Raw genomic sequence first — 26,312 nt, forward strand, 5'->3', positions numbered from 1 at the left:
TTCGGGGGCGGGTCCGGGGGCGTGGTTACGGCCCGGGGCGGTCCGGGGGCATGGCCGCGCCCTCTGGACCCGCCCCCAGGTCGCGTCCCGGCGCGCTAGCGGCCCGCTGGCGCGCAGGGATTTACGTCTCCCTCCGGGAGGCGTAAATCCCCCGACAAAGGTAAGGGGGGGTTTAGACAGGGCCGGGGGGGTGGGTTAGGTAGGGGAAGGGAGGGGAAGTTGAGGGGAGGGCAAAAGAAAGTTCCCTCCGAGGCCGCTCCGATTTCGGAGCGGCCTCGGAGGGAACGGAGGTAGGCTGCGCGGCTCGGTGCGCGCCGGCTATACGGAATCGGTAGCCTTGCGCTCGCCGATCCAGGATTTTAGCGGATATCTACTAAAATCCAGCGTACTTTTGTTTGCGCCTGATGCGCCAACAAAAGTACGCCAAATCGCGCTTTTTGAAAATCTACCCCAAAATGTATTTGTATGTAATAGAAAAGTAATAACAAGGAGCAAAAACAACAGGCCTAATATTCATCACCATTTGTTAGGCTATGTTCAAACTTACCTGGACAGATGGTGCTGTTTGAATATCCGTCTATGCTCATCAGCTGGCACTTCTCCAGCAATCTTTATCTAGCTAAAAAGTCAGATAAGTCAGGGATGGGGCAGGCGTATTCTAGGGCAAAGTCAGCTATCCTGCTAACTTAGCTGAATAAGCAACAATATGCAGCCTTATCCAGCTAATTTAGCCAGATAACTTTAGTACTGCATGGAAGAATTTCTAAAGTTAACCAGGTAAGCTTATTCATCTATCTTTGATATAGTTGCAGATATTCAGCAATGCACCAGTGCTGATGAATATCCGGTATAAGTTATCTAGATAAGTTTATCTGGCTAACATATCTGCTCCCTGTACTGCTGAATACTGGGCTCAACAGAGCCAAGAAACAAGTTAGAACTATTTACACTGCTAAAAATATTTTCTCGACAAGCAGGCATGAATTAGCCATAACACATGGGTGACATCATTCGATGGTGCTGACACTGACCCAGCTCTCAGAGCTCAGTAAGGGCTTTACTGAGCATGTGAAGGTAAATTGCTTTATGAAGATTTTTAGGAAGTTTTAATTGTTTTGTGATTTGTTTCTATCATGAATAAAGCTCAAAACGTGGCTATTCAGACAAGCCTTTCCCTAATGGACGAACGTTTTTCTCACTCATGACAGGACAAATTTGGCTATTCAGACAAGCTTTGCCTAATGGACGAACGTTCTCTCACTCTTGACAGGACGGGACGCCTGTATGGACTCTGATTAGGGAATATCACCTGCAGGCAGGCTAGGCCACTTTCTAGCTCTCAACTAACAGATGCTGTTTCACCGTCTGGTGTAATTCTCTTCCCTAACCCTCCCTTCTCGAGACACTTCCCTCCCAGAATCTACAGTCCCTTAGTCGCCTATTGTAATCCTATTGTTAATTCCTCTTTCATCTGACCTAATAGTTTTATTGCTAATCTACCTCAAGAAACTCCTCTCCACTACATCTCAATCTAGATCCGCACTAGATCCATTCCTCCATCCCACCACTGAAGTAACTCTGAGCTCAGCTCAGAATGTGATGTCATTTCGGTTCCGTTTTAATGCTTATACATTATTTTAACTATATGTTAGCAGTTGTTAACTTTTCTAACTTCCTGGATCGCAGTTCTATGCAACCCCAGTTCTATGTAATGCTTTTTTCCAATAACTGTTTCATTGTAAACCGATGTGATATGTATTTTTACATGAATGTCGGTATAAAAATGTTCAAAATAAATATTTATATTATACTACTGACCTTTTATGTTTTTATGTATACTGCTTAATTCAATTTTATCTTTAGTATATAAGTTTGTTTTTTTAATAAATAAATAAATGTGCAGCAGTCCACGCATGTATGTGCTGCCTCATGAGCATTTTGTTTTTGGCCTGTTATGGGCACTTTTTCTGCATCATTCAAAATTTTTGTTCCAATGCCTCCACAGCCCCTCAATAAAACTTTTCAGTTTTGCAAAAAAAAAAAAAAAAAGATGGAGAAAGCTGGGATCAAAAAGACTGCAGTCAATGGTTTCAAGGCCTGCATTTATGGGCACCGGATGTCCATCATTTATTTTTATTTATTTTTGGTTTTTATATACCGGAAGTTCCTGTATACAATACATATCACTCTGGTTCACATTTAACAGAAATAACTATCGCCGGGGAGGCAGTTTACATGGAACATATCGAATTAATGAATGGATAATATATAATAAAGTACAATCTATTGGGAAAAACAACTAAGATCAACTTAGAACACAACTTGGAAACATATAACTGAAGTAATATAAACATTAGATTATTGCTGTAAGGCAAGGATGGTTGTTGTTCTTCTTGCTTTTAGCTCTCTGGGAAAGCTTGACGGAAGAGCCAAGTCTTGAGTTTCACTTTAAAAGTAGTATGGCACGGCTCAATGCGGAGGTCCGGTGGTAGGGAGTTCCAGAGAGACGGGCCCGCTGTAGATAGAGCACGTTTCCTCAGGGTAGATTTTGCAGGTTGGGTGATCATTCTGTTCTGGTAAGCCCTTCTGGTTGGTTTGTTAGAGGAGTGTAGTTGAAGCTTGAAGGTTAAGTTGAGTGGAGAGATGTTATGTAGGGCCTTATGAATCATCATGCTGGTTTTGAACTGAATCCTATATTTGATGGGCAGCCAATGGAGATGCTGGAGGATCGGGGTGATATGGTCCCTTTTTTTGGCGTTTGTAAGTATCCTTGCAGTGGCATTCAGTACCATCTGGAGTGGTTTGGTGGTGCATGCTGGAAGGTCCTGCAGGAGTAAATTGCAGTAATCTAGTTTAGGGAGAATGATGGCTTGGAGTACTGTGCGGAAATCCCTATAGAGTAGAAGAGGCTTTAGTTTCTTTAGCACTTGTAATTTAAAGAAGCATTCTTTTGTAGTGTTATTTATGAATTTATTGAGGCTGAGTCTGTTGTCTAGTAGTACTCCCAGATCTCTGACTTGAGGTGCGGTGGCATATCCTGAGGTGTCTGGAGAGTTGCTGGATGTTGGCGGGGCAGGTTGATCCGGTGCTATTATGAGTATTTCCGTTTTGTTGGTGTTTAGAACCAGGTTGAGGCTGGTTAGAAGATCGTTGATGAATGAGAGACATTTTTTCCAGTAGTCCATGGTTTTGTGTATGGTCTCCGTGATAGGGATGAGAATTTGTATATCATCCGCGTATAAGAAATGGGTGAGCTTGAGGTTAGTAAGTAGATGACAGAGTGGGAGAAGGTAAATGTTGAAGAGGGTAGGGGAGAGTAATGATCCTTGTGGTACCCCCATCTTGGCTTGGATGGGGTGAGATTCCTTGTTGTTTATCTTAACTTTGTATGTTCTGTTCTCTAGGAAGGACTTAAACCAATTGAAAGCTGTTCCTGTGATGCCGATGTCTGTAAGACGACGTAGTAGGCTAGAGTGGTTCACGGTGTCGAACGCTGAGGAAAGATCCAGAAGCGCGAGGAGACAAGGTTGGCCTTTTTCGAGATTGAAGATAATGGTGTCCGTTAGTGTGGATAATAAGGATTCGGTGCTCTTTTTCTTCCGGAATCCATATTGGTTAGTGGTGAGGATCTCATTTGGTTTGTTATGGTTGCCTGTGGCCAGATCATGACTCTACCAACTGCTACAGCTGAGAATACCCTTGATGAGCACAGCAACATCATGCTTGGAAACTGTAAGCCTTGCAGAAGGCTCATTGGAGCCACTCCTCATCTTGAAGCAACAGAAGGTCAAAATGGGATATCTCTCCCTCCTGCTTCTGTAAGTCAGGCAAATCTCCCCCTCCCTCCTCCATGGCACCTGTTCCTGGATCTGTATCAGATTATGGGTTGATCATGATACATAGGAGCAAGGCACTAGCTGACTGTGGCACAGAGTCTAGGAAGCACAAGAAATCCTCTCCAGGGCTTTTTTTTCTTCAGTGGACAGTCAACACAGTCTTCCACAAGAGCACAACTGGCCTCAACTCTGAAGTGGAAAGTGACTTCCCAGGTGCCATCATTATTCATGATGTGGAAGATCCCCATAGTGCCGAGCCATCTATCCAAATCTGACACTGTTTGTCTCTATAGTGTGAATCTCCTCCACAGCATATCCCACTAAGGCCCCATTCTTGTTGGATCAGCGTACCTTGGCATCAAAGTGCACAAGTTCTACTGCAGCGTAGATGCAAGTATTTCCAGTGCTGTCTGTCAGACATGGTGCTGGTCAACGATAAGTTTCAATGCATCCAACATCGAATGTGTCAAAGCCTGCTGCTGCTATGGCTCCACTGCAGTTTCAAGCTCCCACTCAGTGCCACCGATATTGATGGGCTTTAGTGAAGAGTAACCGATCTGGGTTTCTGAAGATGTCTTTCTTCCAATTCCAGCACAGAGGGTCCCTCAGCCAATGGGAATCTAGCTGTCTGAACTTATGAAGAATTTCTTTGCCTCTTTGGACCCTGAGGACTGGAGGAGGTTAGAGCCTTTTCTGTCCCAAGATTTAGGAAATGTTTCCCACTAAGTCTCCAGAGGCTTGTTCTTCACCCCTGGGGCTTCCAGTGGTGAAAGTAAGTTCCCTTCTTGAAGTGATAGATTCGCCTATTCCAAGGGAGATGCTTCATGGATCAGAAAAAGAAGTGGCACCAGTGTATTTTAACTTCCTTCCAGAAGCTTCTCCTTCAGATCAGTGGAGTTTTACTCTTCGGTTGCCATCATCAGGATCATGACTCTGCGTACCACCATGGTCAGGGAAGAAAAAGGATTCCATGGGGATTCCTTCTGACTCTTTGCCAGACTTGCCTCAGCACACGTCTCCTCCAGAAGATCTCTTCTACTCATGATTCTTGAATAAGCTGGCAAAAACACTGTCCATCAGTGTCAGGAAGGAGGAAGACCTAAGAGTGGCTGGCTTTGGACTCCTTCAGTTTCTTCAACCTCTTGCTGATGCTGCATCCATTCCAGTACATAGACTCTTTGGAGGTCTACAGATAAGGATGTAGCAGACCCTAATATCATGACTTCTGTCACCTGAAAACTGATCTATAGGGTACTAGCCTCTACATCACTCTGTGGTAGTGGAGTTTGTGTTGAAACATAAATGTGATGGTAGAAAAAGTCCATACAGCCTATCTAGTTATTCCCATGTCCACCACCTACCCATCACTTACCCAGCTATTCAATTCCTAACACTCCCTCAGAGATCTTTTGTGCATATCCCATGCATTCTTGAATTCAAGTACTGTCCTTGTCGCCAACTCCTCCATGGGGAGGCTGTTCTACACATCCACCACCCTGTCTGTAAAGAAATATTTCCATAGATTACTCAGTTTACCCTCATTCACCATCATGCAGTGACATCTCATTCTACAACATCTTTTCTGTTCAAAGAGGCCCATCTCAGGTGAATGGAAACCTTGGAAGTATTTAAATGTCTCTATCATATCTCCTGTATCCCATCTTTTCTCTAGGCTACACATGTTTACAGGGCTGGTGCAAGGGTCTGTAGTGCCCTAGGCAAACCAATGCAAACCCCCACCCCCAACCTACCCTGAATGTGCCTCTCTGATAGAGGTAGATATATAGAGTTATGGTCTCCCTTCTACAGTTCTCTCTCTCCTTCACCCTCTCCCTCTGCCTCACTACCTTGCAACTGCTGTCACCCTTCACTTTTTGAAAATGGCGCCCACGCATACCCTAGCGGTGCTCCACCCACTGACAATGCCCCAGGCGACTGCCTAATCCCACCTAATTTTCACATTGGCCCTGAATGTTTAGAACTTTGTCTGTTCCCATATACTTTAGAACAAAGACCACTGACCCTTTTAGTAGCTTCCCATGATCACTCTCCTTGCAAGGACAAAAAGATACATACAGATCTTCTAGGAATCCATAACATAGAGATGTAAACCATCCAGTCCAGGTGTATTACTACTCTTCAGTTTGTCAATCAAGCCGACCACATCTTCCAGGTTCACCGTGATTTAGTTCAGTTTGTGATACCCAAGAAATCAAGGGGATTTGATACCCAAGAAATCAGGGGGATTGAGACCTGTTCTGGACTTACAGAGGCTGAACAAAATGTTGGTTCAAGACAAGAACATAAGAACTGCCCTACTGGCTCAGACCAAAGATCCATAAAACCCAATATCCTGTTTCCAAAGGTAGCAAATCCAAGTCATAAGTATCTGGCAGGATCCCAAGTAGTAGATAGATTCTATGTTGTTTCTACCCAGGGGATAAGTAGTAGCTTTCCTTAAGTCTACCTGGGTTAATAACAGTTTATGTACTTTTAAAAAAAACTTTATATTTATATTTCACAACAACAAGACAAAACTTAATGAAATAAAAAGCCAAGATTTCAAAGTACAACTATCAGGAATGAAAGAAAATTACAAAAATCCCAGCTTACAGCCCACAATATATTTGCATGGGGGAGGGGAAAAAAGAAATAGATGACAAAGGATAATAACTACAAAAAAAGAAAATAAATAAGAAATGGCAGTAGCAACCACATTGTGGCATATATTGAACTCTCAGCCATCCCCAGTCCCTCTTGTAGATGTATTACTAAATTTCTTCATGTTAAGGAAAGACTGAAGTTGTTCTGGTTAATTAAAAAAAAAGTGGCCAATATTCAATAGGCCATTTAGTAGACAAATAATATGGCTAAAGTTTGCCGGATAACTTGTCCCATATATTCAGTGGGCTAAACATCCCACTGAATATATGTATTTAAATTTATGCGGCTACAGGTATCAGCTAACTTTGAAACATAATTGCTATGTTTAAATATAGCTGGTTAGGTTTTAAGGTTGGGCTGATACTCCTAGCCGGATAATTTGCTACTTATCTGGATATCTGTTACTGCTCTCATCCCTCCTCCTAATTTGGTACTTTAAAAACAAAGCCACTCCATCTCCTGCATGCTTCCCCTCACCCACGGCCCCTTTCTAAATGCAGCTCCAGGCCTTGGCCCCTTTCTGAGTGCCTTCCCTCCTGTCCTCTCTCTTCTGCCTTCCCCCATGTTCCGTTTCTCCTGCCTTCCCCCTTTGTGTCTCTGTTGTCTCCCTCCTGACATCAACTATGGCCCTTCCCTTCTGCTCAGCTTCTGCACACTCACTGCCACTTGCTGAGCGCTGTGCCACCTTGGCCCATATCTTGTTCTTTGACCCGTTCTCTTCCTCCTGCCCTCTCCCTATGTCCCCCTTCCCTTCTGTCTGCTTCCCCTTACCCATGGCCCCCTTCCTGAGTGTTACCCCCTTCCAACTTCAACAGTTGGTGGCCTGTCTCAACAGAGAATTTCTACCAAACAAGTGCTCCCTGGATCAGATTATTTGTTCAATCTTTTGGGAATTCCAGTAATCATCTTGTTCACTTCAGAAGACAATAAAAAGATTGAGCGGTTCTGCTTTTAGGAAAAGACTAGGTTGATTCTCATAGCACATTAAGTGTGGTGTCCATATCTCATGTGTCTTATCAATTCCATCATTAGTTTCGTTGAGTTGCTCTCAGACTCTCATCACACAGGAGAACAGCAGACTCTACAAATCTGCCTTCTCTGGTTCTTACAGCAAGGATATTGAAAGAGGTAAAGGCTGTGCTTATTACAGCTTGGAAACCTTCTACAAGAAGATCCTACAAGGAGAAGATGTTCCCATACCAAGATCTCATCTTCATCTCTTCTCCTGTGGTCTGAGGACTTTGCTTCAATATCTATTCTTCCTCTTATTCTCAGGTCTTAGATCTCTTCATTTAAAGTTAATCTCAGTGCCATTACTGTGTATCACAAGCAGGTGGAAGGGGTTCCAATCACCCTCCACCCATTATAGTTCTTTAAAGGATTGTGACATCATAAGCTCTTCCAGTCCGTAAACTTCCAGTGCCTTGGAACTTCAGTGTAGTCCTTGCTCAACTCATGAAACCTTTTGAACCTCTTGAGTCAGTAGGCTAAAAAAAAATAATAATTTTTCTTGGGAACTCCAAAATGAATGGGGGCCTCACATAAAAATTAATCTTATTCATTTCATTTGTTCTTTTTCTGCATTCATTTCTATGACCCATTGAAGTCTATGGTCCATAGAAATGAATGAGGAACAGGTGCAGCCTGAAGAGTAGCCCAGCCACAGCAGAACCCATCCTACCGTAGCCCAAAAAGCAGTAGGGCTGTGACAGAGCCCATCCTGCCACGGCCCAAATAGTCCCAAAAACAATTATTATATATATAAAACAAAGTTAGTATATAAAAAAATCTTTTATTACTTAGTACAATACATGTAAAAAAAACCAGGAACAATTTACCAATCTCAGTTATTCAAACAACAATAAAATCATCCCTTACCCATACAATCATTCACACCAGGCGTGTGCTGTCATCCTCTTTTTTTTCTTCATCTTTCACAAAAATGATGTCCTCTGCCTGGAGGACACACTGCAGTGATGTTATTGTGGCGCCCTCCTGCAGACTAAAAGGCGCTATTTTGTTTTATGCCACTGCAGTAACATTACTGAGGTGCATCCTCCAAGCAGGCAGGAATCTCTTCAGGATGTAGTGGGATGCACTCCGGTACTGCCCTGCTGCTTTCTGGGCTAGGGTAAGATGGGCTCCTCCACAACAGGATGGAGTCCAGGCCTGTCCTGGGTCCTGGGCCCATTTTTTCTGTTATAGTGGAGCTTTCTCCCATTGACCAGTATAATACAAATAACGAATCAAATGAAGGAACAAAACATTTAAAGAGTAAAAACTAAAAGAATGAATGAGACCTCTGAAATGAATCCACATTCCTAGCAGTCACTTCCACAAAATAAGTAAACAAATTACAAGCTCTCATTTCATATTCACCATACCTGGATTCTTTCACAGCAAGATGGTTCTATGCATTCATACCTAAAAGTGGTAACTGCATTGCACATTAACCAAAATATTACACTGCCTACTTTCTTTCCAAGACCTCATGCACCCAGAGGAGAATGGGCTCTTTACTCTTTGGACTGCAAAAGAGTTCTAGCATATTACTTGAGGAGGACTCAATCTCATCATCATACTTCTTAGCTGTTCATATTCTTTAATCCCAGTAGATTGGGACAGGCAGTTTCCAAAAGAGCTCTGTCTAATTGGCTAGTGGACCGTATCATACACTATTATGTGCTGACTGTCTTACAGATTACAGACTCTGTTGAGGCTCTTCAAGTGAGAGCCATGGTGACTTCAATGACTCATCTAAGGACCACTTCCATTAAAGACTGTACCTGAATGTAATCCATTTTGAAGCACCTGAAAGGCAAAATATAAATCAAATGAAACAAAGCTTCCACTTAATCATCATTTCTGATCTTCGTGTCCCATTAATGTCTAGACAGCTTGTCTTGAAGGACAGAGGGATTCAGTTTTGTTAGGAACTGGGGAACCTTTTGGGGAAGGGGGAGTCTCTTCCGAAGGGATGGGCTCCACCTTAACCAGGGTGGAACCAGACTGCTGGCGCTAACCTTTAAAAAGGAGATAGAGCAGCTTTTAAACTAGAACAAAGGGGAAAGCCGACAGTCGCTCAGCAGCGCATGGTTCGGAGAGAGGTATCTTTAAAGGATACTAATGATGCATTAGAATTAGGGCATCCCGACAGTGAGGTTCCAATAATTAGAAAGGTAGTCCAAGTGCCTGTAACTAAAAACTCACCTGAGCTAAAAAATTCTAACTTATCCCTATCAATTAAAAAGCAGAATAAAAATACAAACAAAAAACAAACTTTGAAATGTTTGTATGCCAATGCCAGAAGTCTAAGAAGTAAGATGGGAGAATTAGAATGTATAGCAGTAAATGATGACATAGACTTAATTGGCATCTCAGAGACATGGTGGAAAGAGGATAACCAATGGGACAGTGCTATACCGGGGTACAAATTATATCGCAATGACAGAGAGGAGCAGTCGGGAGGAGGTGTGGCGCTTTATGTCCGGGATGGCATAGAGTCCAACAGGATAAACATCCTGCATGAGACTAAATACAAAATTGAATCTTTATGGGTAGAAATCCCTTGTGTGTCAGGGAAGACTACAGTGATAGGGGTATACTACCGTCCACCTGGTCAAGATGGTGAGATGGACAGTGAAATGCTAAGAGAAATTAGGGAAGCTAACCAAATTGGTAGTGCAGTAATAATGGGAGACTTCAATTACCCCAATATAGACTGGGTAAATGTATCATCGGGTCACACTAGAGAGATAATGTTCCTGGATGGAATAAATGATAGCTTTATGGAGCAATTGGTTCAGGAACCGACGAGAGAGGGAGCAATTTTAGATCTAATTCTCAGTGGAGCACAGGACTTGGTGAGAGAGGTAACGGTGGTGGGGCCGCTTGGCAATAGTGATCATAATATGATCAAATTTGATTTAATGACTGGAAAAGGAACAGTGTGCAAATCCAAGGCTCTCGTGCTAAACTTTCAAAAGGGAAACTTTGATAAAATGAGAAAAATTGTTAGAAAAAAACTGAAAAGAGCAGATACAAAAGTAAAAAATGTCCAAGAGGCGTGGTCATTGCTAAAAAATACCATTCTAGAAGCACAGTCCAGATGTATTCCACACATTAAGAAAGGTGGAAAGAAGGCAAAACGATTACCGGCATGGTTAAAAGGGGAGGTGAAAGAAGCTATTTTAGCCAAAAGATCTTCATTCAAAAATTGGAAGAAGGATCCAACAGAAGAAAATAGGATAAAGCATAAACATTGGCAAGTTAAATGTAAGACATTGATAAGACAGGCTAAGAGAGAATTTGAAAAGAAGTTGGCTGTAGAGGCAAAAACTCACAGTAAAAACGTTTTTAAATATATCCGAAGCAGAAAGCCTGTGAGGGAGTCAGTTGGACCGTTAGATGATCGAGGGGTTAAAGGGGCACTTAGAGAAGATAAGGCCATCGCGGAAAGATTAAATGATTTCTTTGCTTCGGTGTTTACTGAAGAGGATGTTGGGGAGGTACCCGTAATGGAGAAGGTTTTCATGGGTAATGATTCAGATGGACTGAATCAAATCACGGTGAACCTAGAAGATGTGGTAGGCCTGATTGACAAACTGAAGAGTAGTAAATCACCTGGACCGGATGGTATACACCCCAGAGTTCTGAAGGAACTAAAAAATGAAATTTCAGGGAGGAGGAATAGCCTAGTGGTTAGAACAGTGGACTATGAACCAGGAGACCAAGGTTCAAGTCCCACTGTCACTCCTTGTGACCTTGGGCAAGTCACTTTACCCTACATTGCCTCAGGTACAAAAAAAAAAAACTTAGATTGTAAGCCCTCTGGGGATAGAGAAATACCTACAGTACCTGAATGTAAACCGGTGTGATATCTCAATTGAGATGAATGTCGGTATATAAAAATAATAAATAAATAAATAAATATTAGTAAAAATTTGTAACTTATCATTAAAATCATCCATTGTACCTGAAGACTGGAGGATAGCAAATGTAACCCCAATATTTAAAAAGGGCTCCAGGGGCGATCTGGGAAACTACAGACCGGTTAGCCTGACTTCAGTGCCAGGAAAAATAGTGGAAAGTGTTCTAAACATCAAAATCACAGAACATATAGAAAGACATGGTTTAATGGAACAAAGTCAGCATGGCTTTACCCAGGGCAAGTCTTGCCTCACAAATCTGCTTCACATTTTTGAAGGAGTTAATAAACATGTGGATAAAGGTGAACTGGTAGATATAGTATACTTGGATTTTCAGAAGGCGTTTGACAAAGTTCCTCATGAGAGGCTTCTAGGAAAAGTAAAAAGTCATGGGATAGGTGGCAATGTCCATTCGTGGATTGCAAACTGGCTAAAAGACAGGAAACAGAGAGTAGGATTGAATGGGCAATTTTCTCAGTGGAAGGGAGTGGACAGTGGACTGCCTCAGGGATCTGTATTGGGACCCTTACTGTTCAATATATTTATAAATGATATGGAAAGAAATACGACGAGTGAGATAATCAAATTTGCAGATGACACAAAATTGTTCAGAGTAGTTAAATCACAAGCAGATTGTGATAAATTGCAGGAAGACCTTGTGAGACTGGAAAATTGGGCATCCAAATGGCAGATGAAATTTAATGTGGATAAGTGCAAGGTGATGCATATAGAGAAAAATAACCCATGCTATAATTACAAAATGTTGGGTTCCATATTAGGTGCTACAACCCAAGAAAGAGATCTAGGTGTCATAGTGGATAACACATTGAAATCGTCGGTGCAGTGTGCTGCGGCAGTCAAAAAAGCAAACAGAATGTTGGGAATTATTAGAAAAGGAATGATGAATAAAACGGAAAATGTCATAATGCCTCTGTATTGCTCCATGGTGAGACCGCACCTTGAATACTGTGTACAATTCTGGTCGCCGCATCTCAAAAAAGATATAATTGCGATGGAGAAGGTACAGAGAAGGGCTACCAAAATGATAAGGGGAATGGAACAACTCCCCTATGAGGAAAGACTAAAGAGGTTAGGACTTTTCAGCTTGGAGAAGAGACGACTGAGGGGGGATATGATAGAGGTGTTTAAAATTATGAGAGGTCTAGAACGGGTAAGAACATAAGAAAATGCCATACTGGGTCAGACCAAGGGTCCATCAAGCCCAGCATCCTGTTTCCAACAGTGGCCAATCCAGGCCACAAGAACCTGGCAAGTACCCAAAAACTAAGTCTAGTTATTTACTCTTTCGGATAGTAGAAAGACTAGGGGGCACTCCATGAAGTTAGCATGGGGCACATTGAAAACTAATCGGAGAAAGTTCTTTTTTACTCAACGCACAATTAAACTCTGGAATTTGTTGCCAGAGAATGTGGTTCATGCAGTTAGTATAGCTGTGTTTAAAAAAGGATTGGATACGTTCTTGGAGGAGAAGTCCATTACCTGCTATTAAGTTCACTTAGAGAATAGCCAACTGCCATTAGCAATGGTTACATGGAATAGACTTAGTTTTTGGGTACTTGTCAGGTTCTTATGGCCTGGATTGGCCACTGTTTGAAACAGGATGCTGGGCTTGATGGACCCTTGGTCTGACCCAGTATGGCATTTTCTTATGTTCTTATGTACAAGCAGTTTTGTGCTGCCTGTTCACCTAGTAGTCCACTCTCCACAGGTGAGGTTCGGATTGCTTGGTTTTAATAATTGATCCACGATGCAACCCTCATCTTGTGTTTATGGCTAATTCATGTCTTATTGTTGACAGAGAAAGCAAGTTTGCTTACCTGTAAACTGGGTTCTCTGTAGCAACAGAATGAATTAGCCAAATATCCACCCACTTCCCTGCATTGTCTACTACCTGACTAAAGCTTAAGCTGGAAAAGACTGAGGAGCTTACAAGGCAGCATGCTTATGCGGGACCTCCTGCACATGGTCATCAGTAATGTCTTTACTGTACTCTGAGAACTGGGTCCGATCTCATCACCCATGCATTATGCCTAATTCATTCTGCTCTCTACAAAGAACCCAGTTTACAGGTAAGCAAACTTGCTTTCCACTAAGTTAATATCACATTAGCACTTTTTATTATACCCTGCCTGAGACTGGTATCCTTAACTTTTGTCACCTATATTCTTTTAAAAAAGTTGGTGAAGATTGATGCTGTGAAATTCATGCTCCAAAATCACACGGTGAGTTCTTTCAGGTAAGCAAGTACTTTTGAATAACAAGTGATTATTCTAATGTAATTAAACATTTTGCTTTCTGTTTGGACAGAGTAAACACTTCCCCTTTTTGGGTGTGAATGATAACTTCAATCTTAGTGACCTACGATGCCGGACAACATTTTACACAGCCCTGACTCGGCTTCTCATGGTAGAATTAGGTAAGGAGGAACTCATTCTGGTGCCTAGATATGTTAGTCCTGTTTCATAGCATATCTCGGTTATAACCAATGAAAGTTTTTTCTCATAAAATAATTTTTACAATGTACTTAATAGCTGTCAAATTCTATTATAACAACTTCTGTTTATAGCAATCAAGATTTTGTTGGCTGCTAGTCCAGAGGGACTACTTTGCATTATTAATTGCTGTATATGTTGAATCCAACATAATAGTAAATATGCTATCCTGTATTTGGGTAAAGCAAAGTCAGCCAATTGCCTCTTTCAAGGTTAAACCTTGTTACCGCTTTAGTGCCAGCTAGTGTTGCCTATGCTGCCTATAGCCATTATCCCTCTGACCATCGGGATACATTGAGCTACCATCAACTATGTCTGACGAGATCAGAACCCAGGTTCAGTTATTAAAATATAAATGGCTGCATACCCTTAGAAAGTGCCTTATGTGAAAGGTCATTTGTGAAAAATAGATGCTAGCAGTACATACCATGTTTGAACAGTTATAGATCAGGTCAAGTAGTAAAGCAGTCATGTTACAACCTGTAGGTATGTGGTGGTAAGTGCTGCCTTAGACTTGACTGCATGTTGGATTTTCCCTGTATCTATAATACCCAGAGTTATGCATTCAGCAGATGTGTAAACAGAAGGTAGAATGTCAGGTCGCACCACATTTCAGTATTTTCATGTAAATGTGAGACATTGTGGCCAATACAGACCAATCAAATACAATGTATGAGGTTCTATTGGCCACTCTTCTAAGAATGGCCATTCTTGGAGATCAGTTTTAATAATCTTAAAAATAAAATGTTTTATTGATACATGATGCTTGTAACTATTTGCAGGTGTGCTTCAGATACAGTAGCATATATAGCACGTGGAGGATCCAGTTTTGTTAGAGCAGGGGCATTAAGCCTCTTTGTATTAGACAGTGAAACAAGTGGTCAGTAGGATGCTAATACTGTGTGAGAGAATTGTCTGAGGTGCCTATGCTTGGATTCTACATACTGCCATGTTGCCAGCAGTTATTTGTGACATTCACTTCTGGAGAATGTATCTATTTATTTATTTATTTGTTTGTTTATTTGAAATATCTTTTTCCTAGCATGTAGACAGGTGGACTCAGACTAGTGGGTTTAGGCTCTCCTGCCAGTAGATGGAGATAGAACAAGCTGACATCACAGTATATATAACCCTGCAGTGACCCCAGCCTGCCAGTATTCTCCTGCTGACAACCTCCTAATGCAGCTCTCGGCCCCTCGGATAGACTCTGCCACACCATTCCCCCCTCGACTGGTGATCCTGCCCCTGCAGCATCATCAATGCACCAAGGGGGTCAAAAGCGCGGCTGTGGGGCCGAAGGCGTTGAGCGCCAAAGGAGCACGACTAAGGGGCTTGCCCCTTAGTCGTGCCCCTTTGTGTTGCACCAATCACTCTTCCTTACAATTAGACTTTGAGAGTTGGATCTTATAACAAACTGACAATCTCATATCACAGAAACAACTGTAAGCAGCAAACATGGAAAAAAACTATATTACTATTATTATAAGCCAAAATAGGCAAAAGCCTAAAAATACTAAATGGAAATCAGCTAATCGACCATGGATGCTTACTCCCATCATAACGACCTCTAATTCACATATCATAGGACATTTTCTCTCATTAAAAAAACTCCAGTGCTAACTGACATATTATTGGACAATAAACCAGACATCTGTGCCGTTACTGAAACGTGGTTTAAAAACACGGACACAGTGCTAATTAATCAATTACCCAAAAACCTGTATGATATTGTCTCCATACCCAGAAGCAATAGAAGAGATGGAGGGCTTCTATTTGCTACAAAAAAAGAACACAGACTTGTGTTTCAATTCCTAAATACTGCGCCTCATTATGAAATTGTTTTTTTCAGATTCAAACACCTAATAATCTGCCTTTTATATGCACCGCCAGACTTGGTGGAACATAATGCCTCCCCGTTGGTAGAATTCATCATAGATAATATAGACATGGATGTCCCCGCAATCATTCTAGGTGACTTCAACTTACATAGAAACAGAAATGACGGCAGAAGAAGACCAAACGGCCCATCCAGTCTGCCAGCAAGCTTTCACACTTTTTTTTTCTCTCATACTTATCTGTTAATCTTGGATCTTAGTAACCTTTTTTATTCTATTTTCCTTCCACCCCCTCCATTAGAGAGCAGTGTTGGAACTGCATCTAAGCGAAATAGCTTAATTAGTTAGGGGTATTAACCACCGCAATAAGCAAGCTACACCCATGCTTATCTGTTTATCCAGACTATGTAATTCAGTCCTTGTTGGTTGTTGCCTGAATATAGATCCACGTTTCTTCATTCCACCCTGCCGATGAATCAGAGAGCTAAGCTGGCTTTGCATTGAAAGTGACGTATCAGTCTTATTTGGTTTGAAGTAGTAACCGTCATAACAAGCAAGCTACTCCCCGCTTTTTTGTGAATGCAAATCCTTTTTTCCACATTTCCTCATTGCCGCTGAAGCTTAGAGCAATGTTGGAGTCACATTAACCGTGTGTATGTTTATTGAATAAGGGTATTATCACCCGGTAGTAGCCATCGTTCCCGTGAGCCACCCACTCTTTATTCACATCCTCTAGACTTTATGGATCCACAATGTTTATCCCACGCCCCTTTGAAGTCCTTTACAGTTTTGGTCTTCACCATTCCCTCCGGAAGGTCATTCCAGGCATCCACCACCCTCTCCGTGAAGAAATACTTCCTGACATTGGTTCTGAGTCTTCCTCCCTGGAGTTTTAAATTGTGACCCAAGGTTCTGCTGATTTTTTTCCAACGGAAAATGTTTGTCATTATCTTTGGATCATTAAAACCTTTCAAGTATCTGAAAGTCTGTATCATATCACCTCTGCTCCTCCTTTCCTCCAGGGTGTCAATCTCTCCTCATAAGTCATTCGATGAAGACCATCCACCTTTTTGGTCGCCCTTCTCTGGACTGCCTCCATCCTGTCTCTGTCTCTTTGGAGATATGGTCTCCAGAACTGAGTGCAGTATTCCAGGTGAGGCCTAACCAAGGACCTGTACAAGGAGATCATCACTTCCCTTTTCTTACTCGATATTCCTCTCTCTATGCAGCCCAGCATTCGTCTGGCTTTAGCTATCGCCTTGTCACATTGTTTCGCCGACTTCAGATCTTTAGACCCATCACCCCAAGGTCTCTCTCCTCCTCCGTGCACATCAGCCCTTCACCCCCCATCGAATACAGTTCTTCCAGATTTCCACACCCCATTATGCATGACTGCACTTCTTGGCATTGAATCTCAGCTGCCATATCTTCGACCACTCTTCCAGCTTACATGTTGATGCCTTAACCCTCACCTCTAGTTGCAAAGTTTGTTAAGTCACCATGTGTGCTATAAGCTTCAGACAAATAATAGACCTTCCTACCCACAAAGCAGGTCACACTCTGGATTTAATTTTTATTAACTCACATTTTGAAATCACAGATTCACCTTCATGTTTACCCGTTCCATGGTCAGACCACAGACTGATTAATACCAGTCTTTCTCTAAACAAGCCGAAATGCAAATCACCAATCCCCAAAACGATGATTGAATTTAGAAAACCATGTCAGGCAGAGGGTCTAATTGAACTATTCCGAAATGCCCTTAAAAACCTAGATTTAACTGATACAGACTCCGCCATTTCATCATGGAACACTATTACCAATGACCTAGCAAATATTTGCTGCCCCATAGTTAAAAAAGAGTTAAAGCCCTCCCTTAAATACAAAGCCCCCTGGTACACATCAGAGCTTAAAACATTAAAGCGTTCCCTCAGAAACTCCAAAAAAAAATAGTGAAGAAACCCTACACCCATCACTCTAGGCATTTATAGGGCAATGCTTTATAAATATAGAATGAAGATCCTTAAAACTAAAAAGGATTTTTTCTCAAAAAAAACAAAACATGACTATCAATTTAACCCAAAAATTCTGTTCTCGTATGTAGCTGACTTAACCAAAACTGCCACATTCTCTATACCTAACGGCAACTCTGAAACTAAATTATATGTAAAGACCTTGCACATTTCTTCAGAGACAAAATCCTAAATATGACGACTAATATTCCAATATAAACAAAATCACTTTACCAAAAAATCCTAAAATAGTATGGTCCATTTTTGAGTGTATATCTTCCACCGAAATTGAGACTCTTATAAGAAAAATGAATCTGGCTGCTCATCCAGTAGATGCTATTCCTATCAAATCCTTAAAACTAGTATCCAATCTACTTGCCAGACCTTTGGCTGACATTATCAATATCTCCTTAACTCAAGAAAGTTTTCCAGACAAGATAAAATGTGCCATAGTTAAACCCATCCTAAAAAAAATCCACTTAAACCCTTCAGACCCAGCCAACTTTAGACCAATCTCTAACCTTCCTTTCCTGGCTAAACTAATGGAAAAAGTTGTAAACCACCAACTGTCAGATCATTTAGAGAAACATAATATACTTTATCCTTCACAGTTCGGCTTTTGCAAATTTTTTAGCACAGAAACTCTATTACTCTCCCTTACAGACTCAGTCCTCAGAGGACTTGACAATGGCCAATCATACCTCCTCGTGATGCTTAAGAACAAAAGAACATAAGAAAATGCCATACTGGGTCAGACCAAGGGTCCATCAAGCCCAGCATCCTGTTTCCAACAGTGGCCAATCCAGGCCATAAGAACCTGGCAAGTACCCAAAAACTAAGTCTATTCCATGTAACCATTGCTAATGGCAGTGGCTATTCTCTAAGTGAACTTAATAGCAGGTAATGGACTTCTCCTCCAAGAACTTATCCAATCCTTTTTTAAACACAGCTATACTAACTGCACGAACCTCATTCTCTGGCAACAAATTCCAGAGTTTTATTGTGCGTTGAGTAAAAAAGAACTTTCTCCGATTAGTTTTAAATGTGCCCCATGCTAACTTCATGGAGTGCCCCCTAGTCTTTCTACTATCCGAAAGAGTAAATAACCGATTCACATCTACCCGTTCTAGACCTCTCATGATTTTAAACACCTCTATCATATCCCCCCTCAGTCGTCTCTTCTCCAAGCTGAAAAGTCCTAACCTCTTTAGTCTTTCCTCATAGGGAAGTTGTTCCATTCCCTTTATCATTTTGGTAGCCCTTCTCTGTACCTTCTCCATCGCAATTATATCTTTTTTGAGATGCGGCGACCAGAATTGTACACAGTATTCAAGGTGCGGTCTCATCATGGAGCGATACAGAGGCATTATGACATTTTCCGTTTTATTCATCATTCCTTTTCTAATAATTCCCAACATTCTGTTTGCTTTTTTGACTGCCGCAGCACACTGCACCGACGATTTCAATGTGTTATCCACTATGACACCTAGATCTCTTTCTTGGGTTGTAGCACCTAATATGGAACCCAACATTGTGTAATTATAGCATGGGTTATTTTTCCCTATATGCATCACCTTGCACTTATCCACATTAAATTTCATCTGCCATTTGGATGCCCAATTTTCCAGTCTCACAAGGTCTTCCTGCAATTTATCACAATCTGCTTGTGATTTAACTACTCTGAACAATTTTGTGTCATCTGCAAATTTGATTATCTCACTCGTCGTGATATATCCACCGCATTCAATACTATCAACTATCAACCACAAAACTTTACTAGACAGACTTTTAGAAATCAGCCTAACAGATGGTACCCTTCAATGGTTTGAATCATATCTAAAAAATAGATTCTATAAGGTTAAAATAGGTAATTCTGAATCCAAACCGATAGAATTGCACCAAGGAGTCCCCCAGGGATCCTCCCTATCCTCGACATTATTCAACATATACATGTTGCCACTGTATAAACTAGTAGCCGGTCTGGAGCTAACGCATTTTATCTACGCTGATGATGTCCAAATTCTAATTCCAATCACTGAATCAACAGAAAAAGCGCTAAAACTATGGGAAGTCTACCTCTCTGCAATAAATCAACTTCTAACTCAGATGAGTCTATCTCTAAACACGTCTAAAACTGAATTCCTTATAATTTGTCATAAACTGAACAATAAAGTAAGTTCAGATGTAAAATTAGTACAAACTAAACATTCCATCTCATATGAAGTAAAGGACCCTAGGTATAATACTAGACAGCAAATTAAACTTAAAAAACTTTCGGGCCGATACAGTAAGGAGCGGTAGGAAGAGCTGCGTTAGTGCCAGGTGCACCCACGTTTGCCGCACGCACAGTCCAGCTCGCCTACCGCTCGATACTGTATTTAAATAGCTTGCAAATGCAAGCCGCGTCCAAGAAGCGTCCGTGAAGCGTTAAGCCCGCGCAACCCATTTTAATGTATAGGCGCTTTATACAGGGCCTATACAGTATCCTGGGTGCGCTGGTACCTGTCATTTCAAATGACATTTGAAATGACAGGCTCCAGGAAGTGGATCCCAACTTTAACCCAAGAAAACCTAAAAACCTAAAATCCCCTCCTCCCGAAGCGACTGGACATTTAAAATATTGAAAACCTAAAATACCCTCCTCCTGAAGCGACTCGACATGTACCAACTTACTTTTTGTTGCTTTTTCAGCCCTTTCAGCCTTCTTTGCCGTCCTCCGGAGGGAGCAGCCGGCAGCGAGAGCGGCTTCCAGCGGTCCCCGCCGGCCCGTAGTTCACGGGCGCTCAAGCCAATGAAAGCATATGGATGGGCGTGCGTGACGTACGCCGTGACGTCACGCACGCGCGTTCATGTGCTTTCATTGGCTTGAGCGCCCGTCAATTTGGGCACTCTAGCCAGCGAAGCGCATGACGTCACGGCGTACGCTTCGCTGGCTCTAGCCATTGGCTTGAGCGCCCAAATTGACGGGTGCTCAAGCCAATGAAAGCACATGAACGCACGTGCGTGACGTCACGGCGTACGTCACGCACGGCCGTCCATATGCTTTCATTGGCTTGAGCGCCCGTGCACTACGGGCCGGCGGGGGCCGCTGGAAGCCGCTCTCGCTGCCGGCTGCTCCCTCCGGAGGACGGCAGAGAAGGCTGAAAGGGCTGAAAAAGCAACAAAAAGTAAGATGGTACATGTCGAGTCGCTTCGGGAGGAGGGTATTTTAGGTTTTCAATATTTTAAATGTCCATTCGCTTCGGGAGGAGGGGATTTTAGGTTTTCATTATTTTACATGTCCAGTCGCTTCGGGAGGAGGGGATTTTAGGTTTTTAGGTTTTCTTTTGGGGGAAAGTTTGCCGTCTACCCTTACCCCTGCCTCTAACGCAGGGGTAGGGGTAGGCGGTAAATTAGCAGGTTAAAAGCGCGGCTAAACTGCAGGTTAAAAAGGCGATAGTCGGGGCGCGCGTTACTGAATGGGAGGGAATAGCTAATCCGATCATTTACATCTCATATACATGCCGCGGGCGGAAGGCGTTACTCGTTGATTTAAAGAGGCAGTAAGAATGGGTTAAAGGGGATAGTGAATCGCGGGTTGGACTAACGCGGCCAAATTGTGAGTAAAAGGCGGGTTAGAAACAGGGTAACCGCGGCCGAACTTTACTGTATTGACCTGTTTATAAGTACGACAATTAAAGACTGTTACTACATGTATTAAAAAAAAGCTAAGACCCTTCCTCCATTCAAATGATTTCAGAACTGTTCTTCAAGCCTTAATTTTTCTAAAAATTGATTACTGTAATGCCATACTTTTAGGCCTTCCGGCCTCCACTATCAGACTCCTTCAATTACTACAGAACACTGCTGCTAGAGTTCTTACCAATACCCGAAAAACTGACCATATAACACCTATTTTAAAGGAATTGCATTGACTTCCAATATCAAACAGAATTCCTTTCAAAATGTTAACTCTTATTTAATGATAATGTAGAATGCCTTAATGCTGCCCTCCACCCGCCTCAGAGAGACACGCGCTCAGCCAGCAATGGTACTTTACCAATACCGTCTCCAAAACTAGTATATCTTAATACTGTGAGAGAGCGAGCCTAACTCTAGCAGGCCCTCACCTATGGAACTTCTTACCACAAGACTTAAGATTAGAGCCTAATCCCTGTATTTTTAAGAAAAAAATTAAAGACTTGGTTGTTCCAGCAAGCCTATACTTAATGGCTACCTTCACACTATGTAATGTTACATATGATTTAATACTATTCACAAAAGCAGAGCACCTTTCTACACAGCTCACATTTTTTTTTAACTTTTTTTATTTTTGTATTCCTTTAGCATTACATTGTAAACCGATGTGATGTTCCTGACGAACGTCGGTATATAAAAGCAAATAAATAAATACATAATCTCCGTCTCTAGCAAATTGTGGACGTGCATCTCCCTATGGGCATTGCTTTGAGCATTTTGAAAGGAGAAATTTCAAATTCTAAATTCAGGAAAAGAAAGCCCTGCTCTTCTGCGGTGATACCTAAAGGTCCCTCCCCCAGTTGAGAATTCCTGAGGTGAATCCCGTGGTCTCTCAAAGGTGTGCTTTGAGGGTTTCCCGGCGTGGACAGGTGCTAGTTCAGCTGAAAGGCAGCGGGTGCAGGAGGCCATGCCGAGGCGGTGAGGGCAGATGCCCTTTCCCCCTGCCAGCTGGTCACTATCTCTGTACTCAGTCGGTAAGCATTGATCTCAGCTAAGGTTTAAAAAAAAAAGAGAAAATTTTACCTGAATCAGAGACAGAGGAGTTTCAGGACTTCCTCCGGTCTCGGCGTGCCATGATAACGTTCGTTGCCACTCCCATTGGGGTTGGGGAACTGGGCAGTCTGGCGGGTTGAGGGGCCCCTGATGGATTAGGCCATGTGGTAGGCCATGCTGGCGGTTTTTGCGGGCTCTTGTGTGTGTTCTGCTGCCCTCTATAAGGCCGACTGTGTGCACGTTGGGTCGGCTCTTCGTAAGCATTGTGTGCTCGGTTTTTGGGCATGCTTTTAAGGCGCACAAATTTTTTTATGCTCCTTAATTTTTTTGGCGTACAGGTTGTGCATGTGCCTTGCCACGCTTTCTTCTAGGCACTTATTTTTTGGGCGCATTTCATTTTTGAGCATGAACTGTTCTGACGCACGTTTACCACAGCGATGGCACCAGTAAGCAAGAAGCCTAAGCATCTTCTTATTTGTGTTGCCTGTCATATTAGGGCTTCTCAGCCTGATCTGGCTTCTAAGCTGTCAGTGCTGCACAGACGCTCAGGGAGAGTTGTCTTCCTCGGATTTTGCTAAGCCTGGCTAATGAAGGGTTGGTCACGACCTTGACTGCGGGGACACCAGATCTTGGTTCTCCCTTGACTGGCTCCTCTGCCGGCAAGGGCAGTTCTGTGGGACTAACTCCAGTTCCCTCTGGGTTTGGTCTGGACCTGGCTGCTTTTTCTTGGGTGGAATTTTTTTCAAGGCTTTAGAAGCCTTTCTTCAGATACAGTCCTCTGCTTCCCCCATTTCTGTCCGGTTGGACCCTCAGCCAGTGGCTCCTCCTATGCTTAAGCACCGGGGCTCACCTCTGCTCCTTGCAGGTATTCCTGATAGGAATCTAGATGGCGCTGATGATGACGTTGATCCTGATTCCCTGGAAGATGGGGGGGAAATTCCTCCAGGGCTGGAACCATATCGAACCATGTTGCGGTTCTTTTATAGAGATGAACTGCCGGCCCTGATTTCCCAGACCTTGAAACAGCTGAGTGTTCCTGGTTCGGATGCTATGTCAGAGCCAAGGAAGAATCTCATTTTGGTTTTCTTATGTAAAGCCTCTGATTTTTTTCCCAGTGATGGATGCCATCCAGGAATTGATTGATTTGGAATGAGATGCTCCAGAGGCAAATTTTAAAGAGAGTCTGACATTGGAAGGCCTGTACAACCTGGATCCGGCTGTGAGAGAATGTTTGCGTTTTCACAAAGTGGATGCTCTGGTATGTGCTATGTCTAAGCAGATGACTATCCTCGTAGAGGAAGGAGCGGCCTTGAAGGATGTACATGATAGAAGGATTGAGGCTATTCTTAAGCAAGCCTTTGAGGCAGTGGCAATGAAGTTACAGAATGCCTCCTGTTGCAGCCTAGTGGCAAGATCTTGTCTGCTTCTCTCTCTCAAGAGATTGATGAGTCTGGAGGGAATTCCAGAGCGATTATGGAGCCTGCTGCTGCCTTTTAACAGATGCAGGCTATGACCTCGGCCAGAAGAGTGGCTTCGGTGATACCGGCCAGGCGATAACTCTGGTTATGAAATTGGTCAGCTGACACAGCTTCCAAAGCCAGTCTTACCAAGATGCCCTTTAAAGGCTCGCTCTTGTTTGGAAGCGAATTGGAGAAACTGGCCAGTAAGTGGGACGAGTCTCTGGTTCGTCGGTTGCCAGAGGATAAGAAACAGAGCGCCCCTTTGGTATGAGGGGTCATTTCCAGGGTTCTAGGCATTTTTGTCCCTACAGAGGGATGGCCTTTCAGTGAACTCGGCCTTTTGGTAGGTCTCAGTCCTTTCGTCCCCGACAGCCCAAGAGAGGAGTGAGCTCGGGTGGTGGACCTTCCCAAGCTTCACATTGAAGGTTTGCTGACTCACCTTCCAGTTTAGGAAACAGGGGGACGCCTCTCTCTCTTTTATCGAGGTAGGTCGAGATCACATCGGACCAGTGGGTGATATGCAAAGGGTATGCACTGGAATTTCACAATATTCCTTGGGATGTGTTCATGCTGTCCTCTTGTCACTCCTCACAGAAGAAGCAAGCAGTGGAATTCATGCTTCAAAGGCTTCTCAGACTGAGGGCTGTGGTTCTGATGCCCACATCTCAAGAAAGTATGGGGCGATATTCCATTTATTTTGTTGTGCCCAAGAAAGAAGAGCTCCTTTCATCCCATCTCGGATCTCAGGAGGGTCAACCATCACTTGAAGGTGACTCATTTTTGAATGGAACCTTACACTCTGTAATAAATTTGGCTCAGTCGGGGAATTTCTGACTTCCTTGGATCTGTCAGAGGCTTACCTTCATATTCCTATCCGATTAGAATACCGCTTTCTACACTTTACAATGTTGGGGAACCATTAGTTTCAGGCACTGCCTTTTGGTCTAGTCACTGCTCACAAACCATTTTTCATGATTATGGTGGAGGTAGCGGCAGCCTTGTGAAAAGAAGGAATCTTGGTGCACCTGTATGGATGACTGGCTGATTCGAGCCAAGTCTCAGGAAGCGAGCTGCCTGGTGACACACAAGCTGATCTTCTTATTGCAAGAGCTCGGTTGGGTGGTGACCCTGACCAAGAGCAATCTTCAGCCATTCCAATCATTGGAGTATCTGGGGTTCTGGTTCAACACAGGCTAGAGTTCAACACAGGCTAGAGTTTTCCTACCAGAAGTTCAGATCCAGAGATTAATGTCTCAAGTGCGTCAGATGAACACCATACGCCCAACAGTATGGTCTTACCTACTTGTACTCGACTTGATGGCAGCTATCCTGGAAGTGGTGCCATGGTCAAGGGCACATATACATCCTCTTCAGTGCTATCTTGTTGGAACCCACAGTCTCAGGATTATGTGGTTTGGCTCCACTTGTCGATGGAAATCTGCTCCTGCCTCCAGTGGTGGTTGCAGCAGAATCATCTGAAAAAGGGAGTTCCCTTGTCCTCTCCAGCCTGGTTAGTACTCACAACAGATGCGAGTCTCTATGGTTGGGGGGCTCACTATCTGGAGTTAATGGCCCAGGGGCGCTGAAATGCTGTAGAATTCCTCTGGAACATCAATCGCCTGGAGGCCCATGTGATATGGCTGGCATGCTTGCAGTTTAGCCACAGGCTGTAGAATCAAGTTGTTTGCATGATGTCGGACAACGCAATGATGATGGCCTCTCTGTCACCAGGGAGGAACCAAGAGCCAGCAAGTGTTGCAGGAAATAGATCAGCTGATAGAATGGGCGGAAGGTCATCTACAGATGGTCTTGACCTCTCACATTTCAAGACTCAGCAGGGAAAGTCTGGACCCAGGAGAGTGGGTGTTGTTAGCCGAGGCATTTCAGATGATTGTGGATCACTGGGGCCTTCCATTCCTAGACCTGCTGGTGACTTCTCAAAATGTGAATGTTCCTCGATTCTTCAATCGCAGGAGAGATCTGTGGTCCCTGGGAATAGATGCTCTCGTACAGGTCTCACCGGAAGACAGATTGTTTTATGCCTTTCCTCCATGGCTCTTTCTGGGCAGGATAATTCACAAGATTAAAGGCCACAGGGGGCTAGTACTCCTGGTGGTGCTGGACTGGCCCAAGTGTCCATGGTATGCATGCTTTAGCAGAGACTGGTTCTTCACGAGGATTCTGTCTTATGGTTCGGCCCTTGAGCGGGCTCGTCTGTTAAAGCATGATTATTCCTCTGCGGTGATTGCCACTTTACTCCTTGCTTGCACATTCTCCACTTCCTTGGCTTATGTGCGGGTCTCGAGAGGTTTTGAGTCCTGGTGTGAGAAGCA

The 26,312-nt window shown here is 43.1% G+C and overlaps 1 protein-coding gene across 3 annotated transcripts in view; it reads left to right on the forward strand.

Annotated features, from left to right (window-relative positions):
• The window catches only part of RANBP17 (RAN binding protein 17), a 1,033,051-nt gene that overhangs the window by 638,205 nt on the left and 368,534 nt on the right, over positions 1-26,312 (forward strand). For 2 of the 3 annotated variants that reach the window (XM_029583607.1, XM_029583606.1), the window contains exons 17-18: positions 13,608-13,671; positions 13,757-13,865. The exons of the other annotated variant lie outside the window; for it this stretch is intronic. In XM_029583607.1, coding sequence (XP_029439467.1) covers positions 13,608-13,671; positions 13,757-13,865 — 173 coding nt within the window. The remainder of the gene's footprint in view (positions 1-13,607; positions 13,672-13,756; positions 13,866-26,312) is intronic. 3 annotated transcript variants of the gene reach the window in all.

This window comes from Rhinatrema bivittatum, chromosome 18 (genome assembly GCF_901001135.1).
Source record: "Rhinatrema bivittatum chromosome 18, aRhiBiv1.1, whole genome shotgun sequence".
NCBI classification, from domain to species: domain Eukaryota; kingdom Metazoa; phylum Chordata; class Amphibia; order Gymnophiona; family Rhinatrematidae; genus Rhinatrema; species Rhinatrema bivittatum.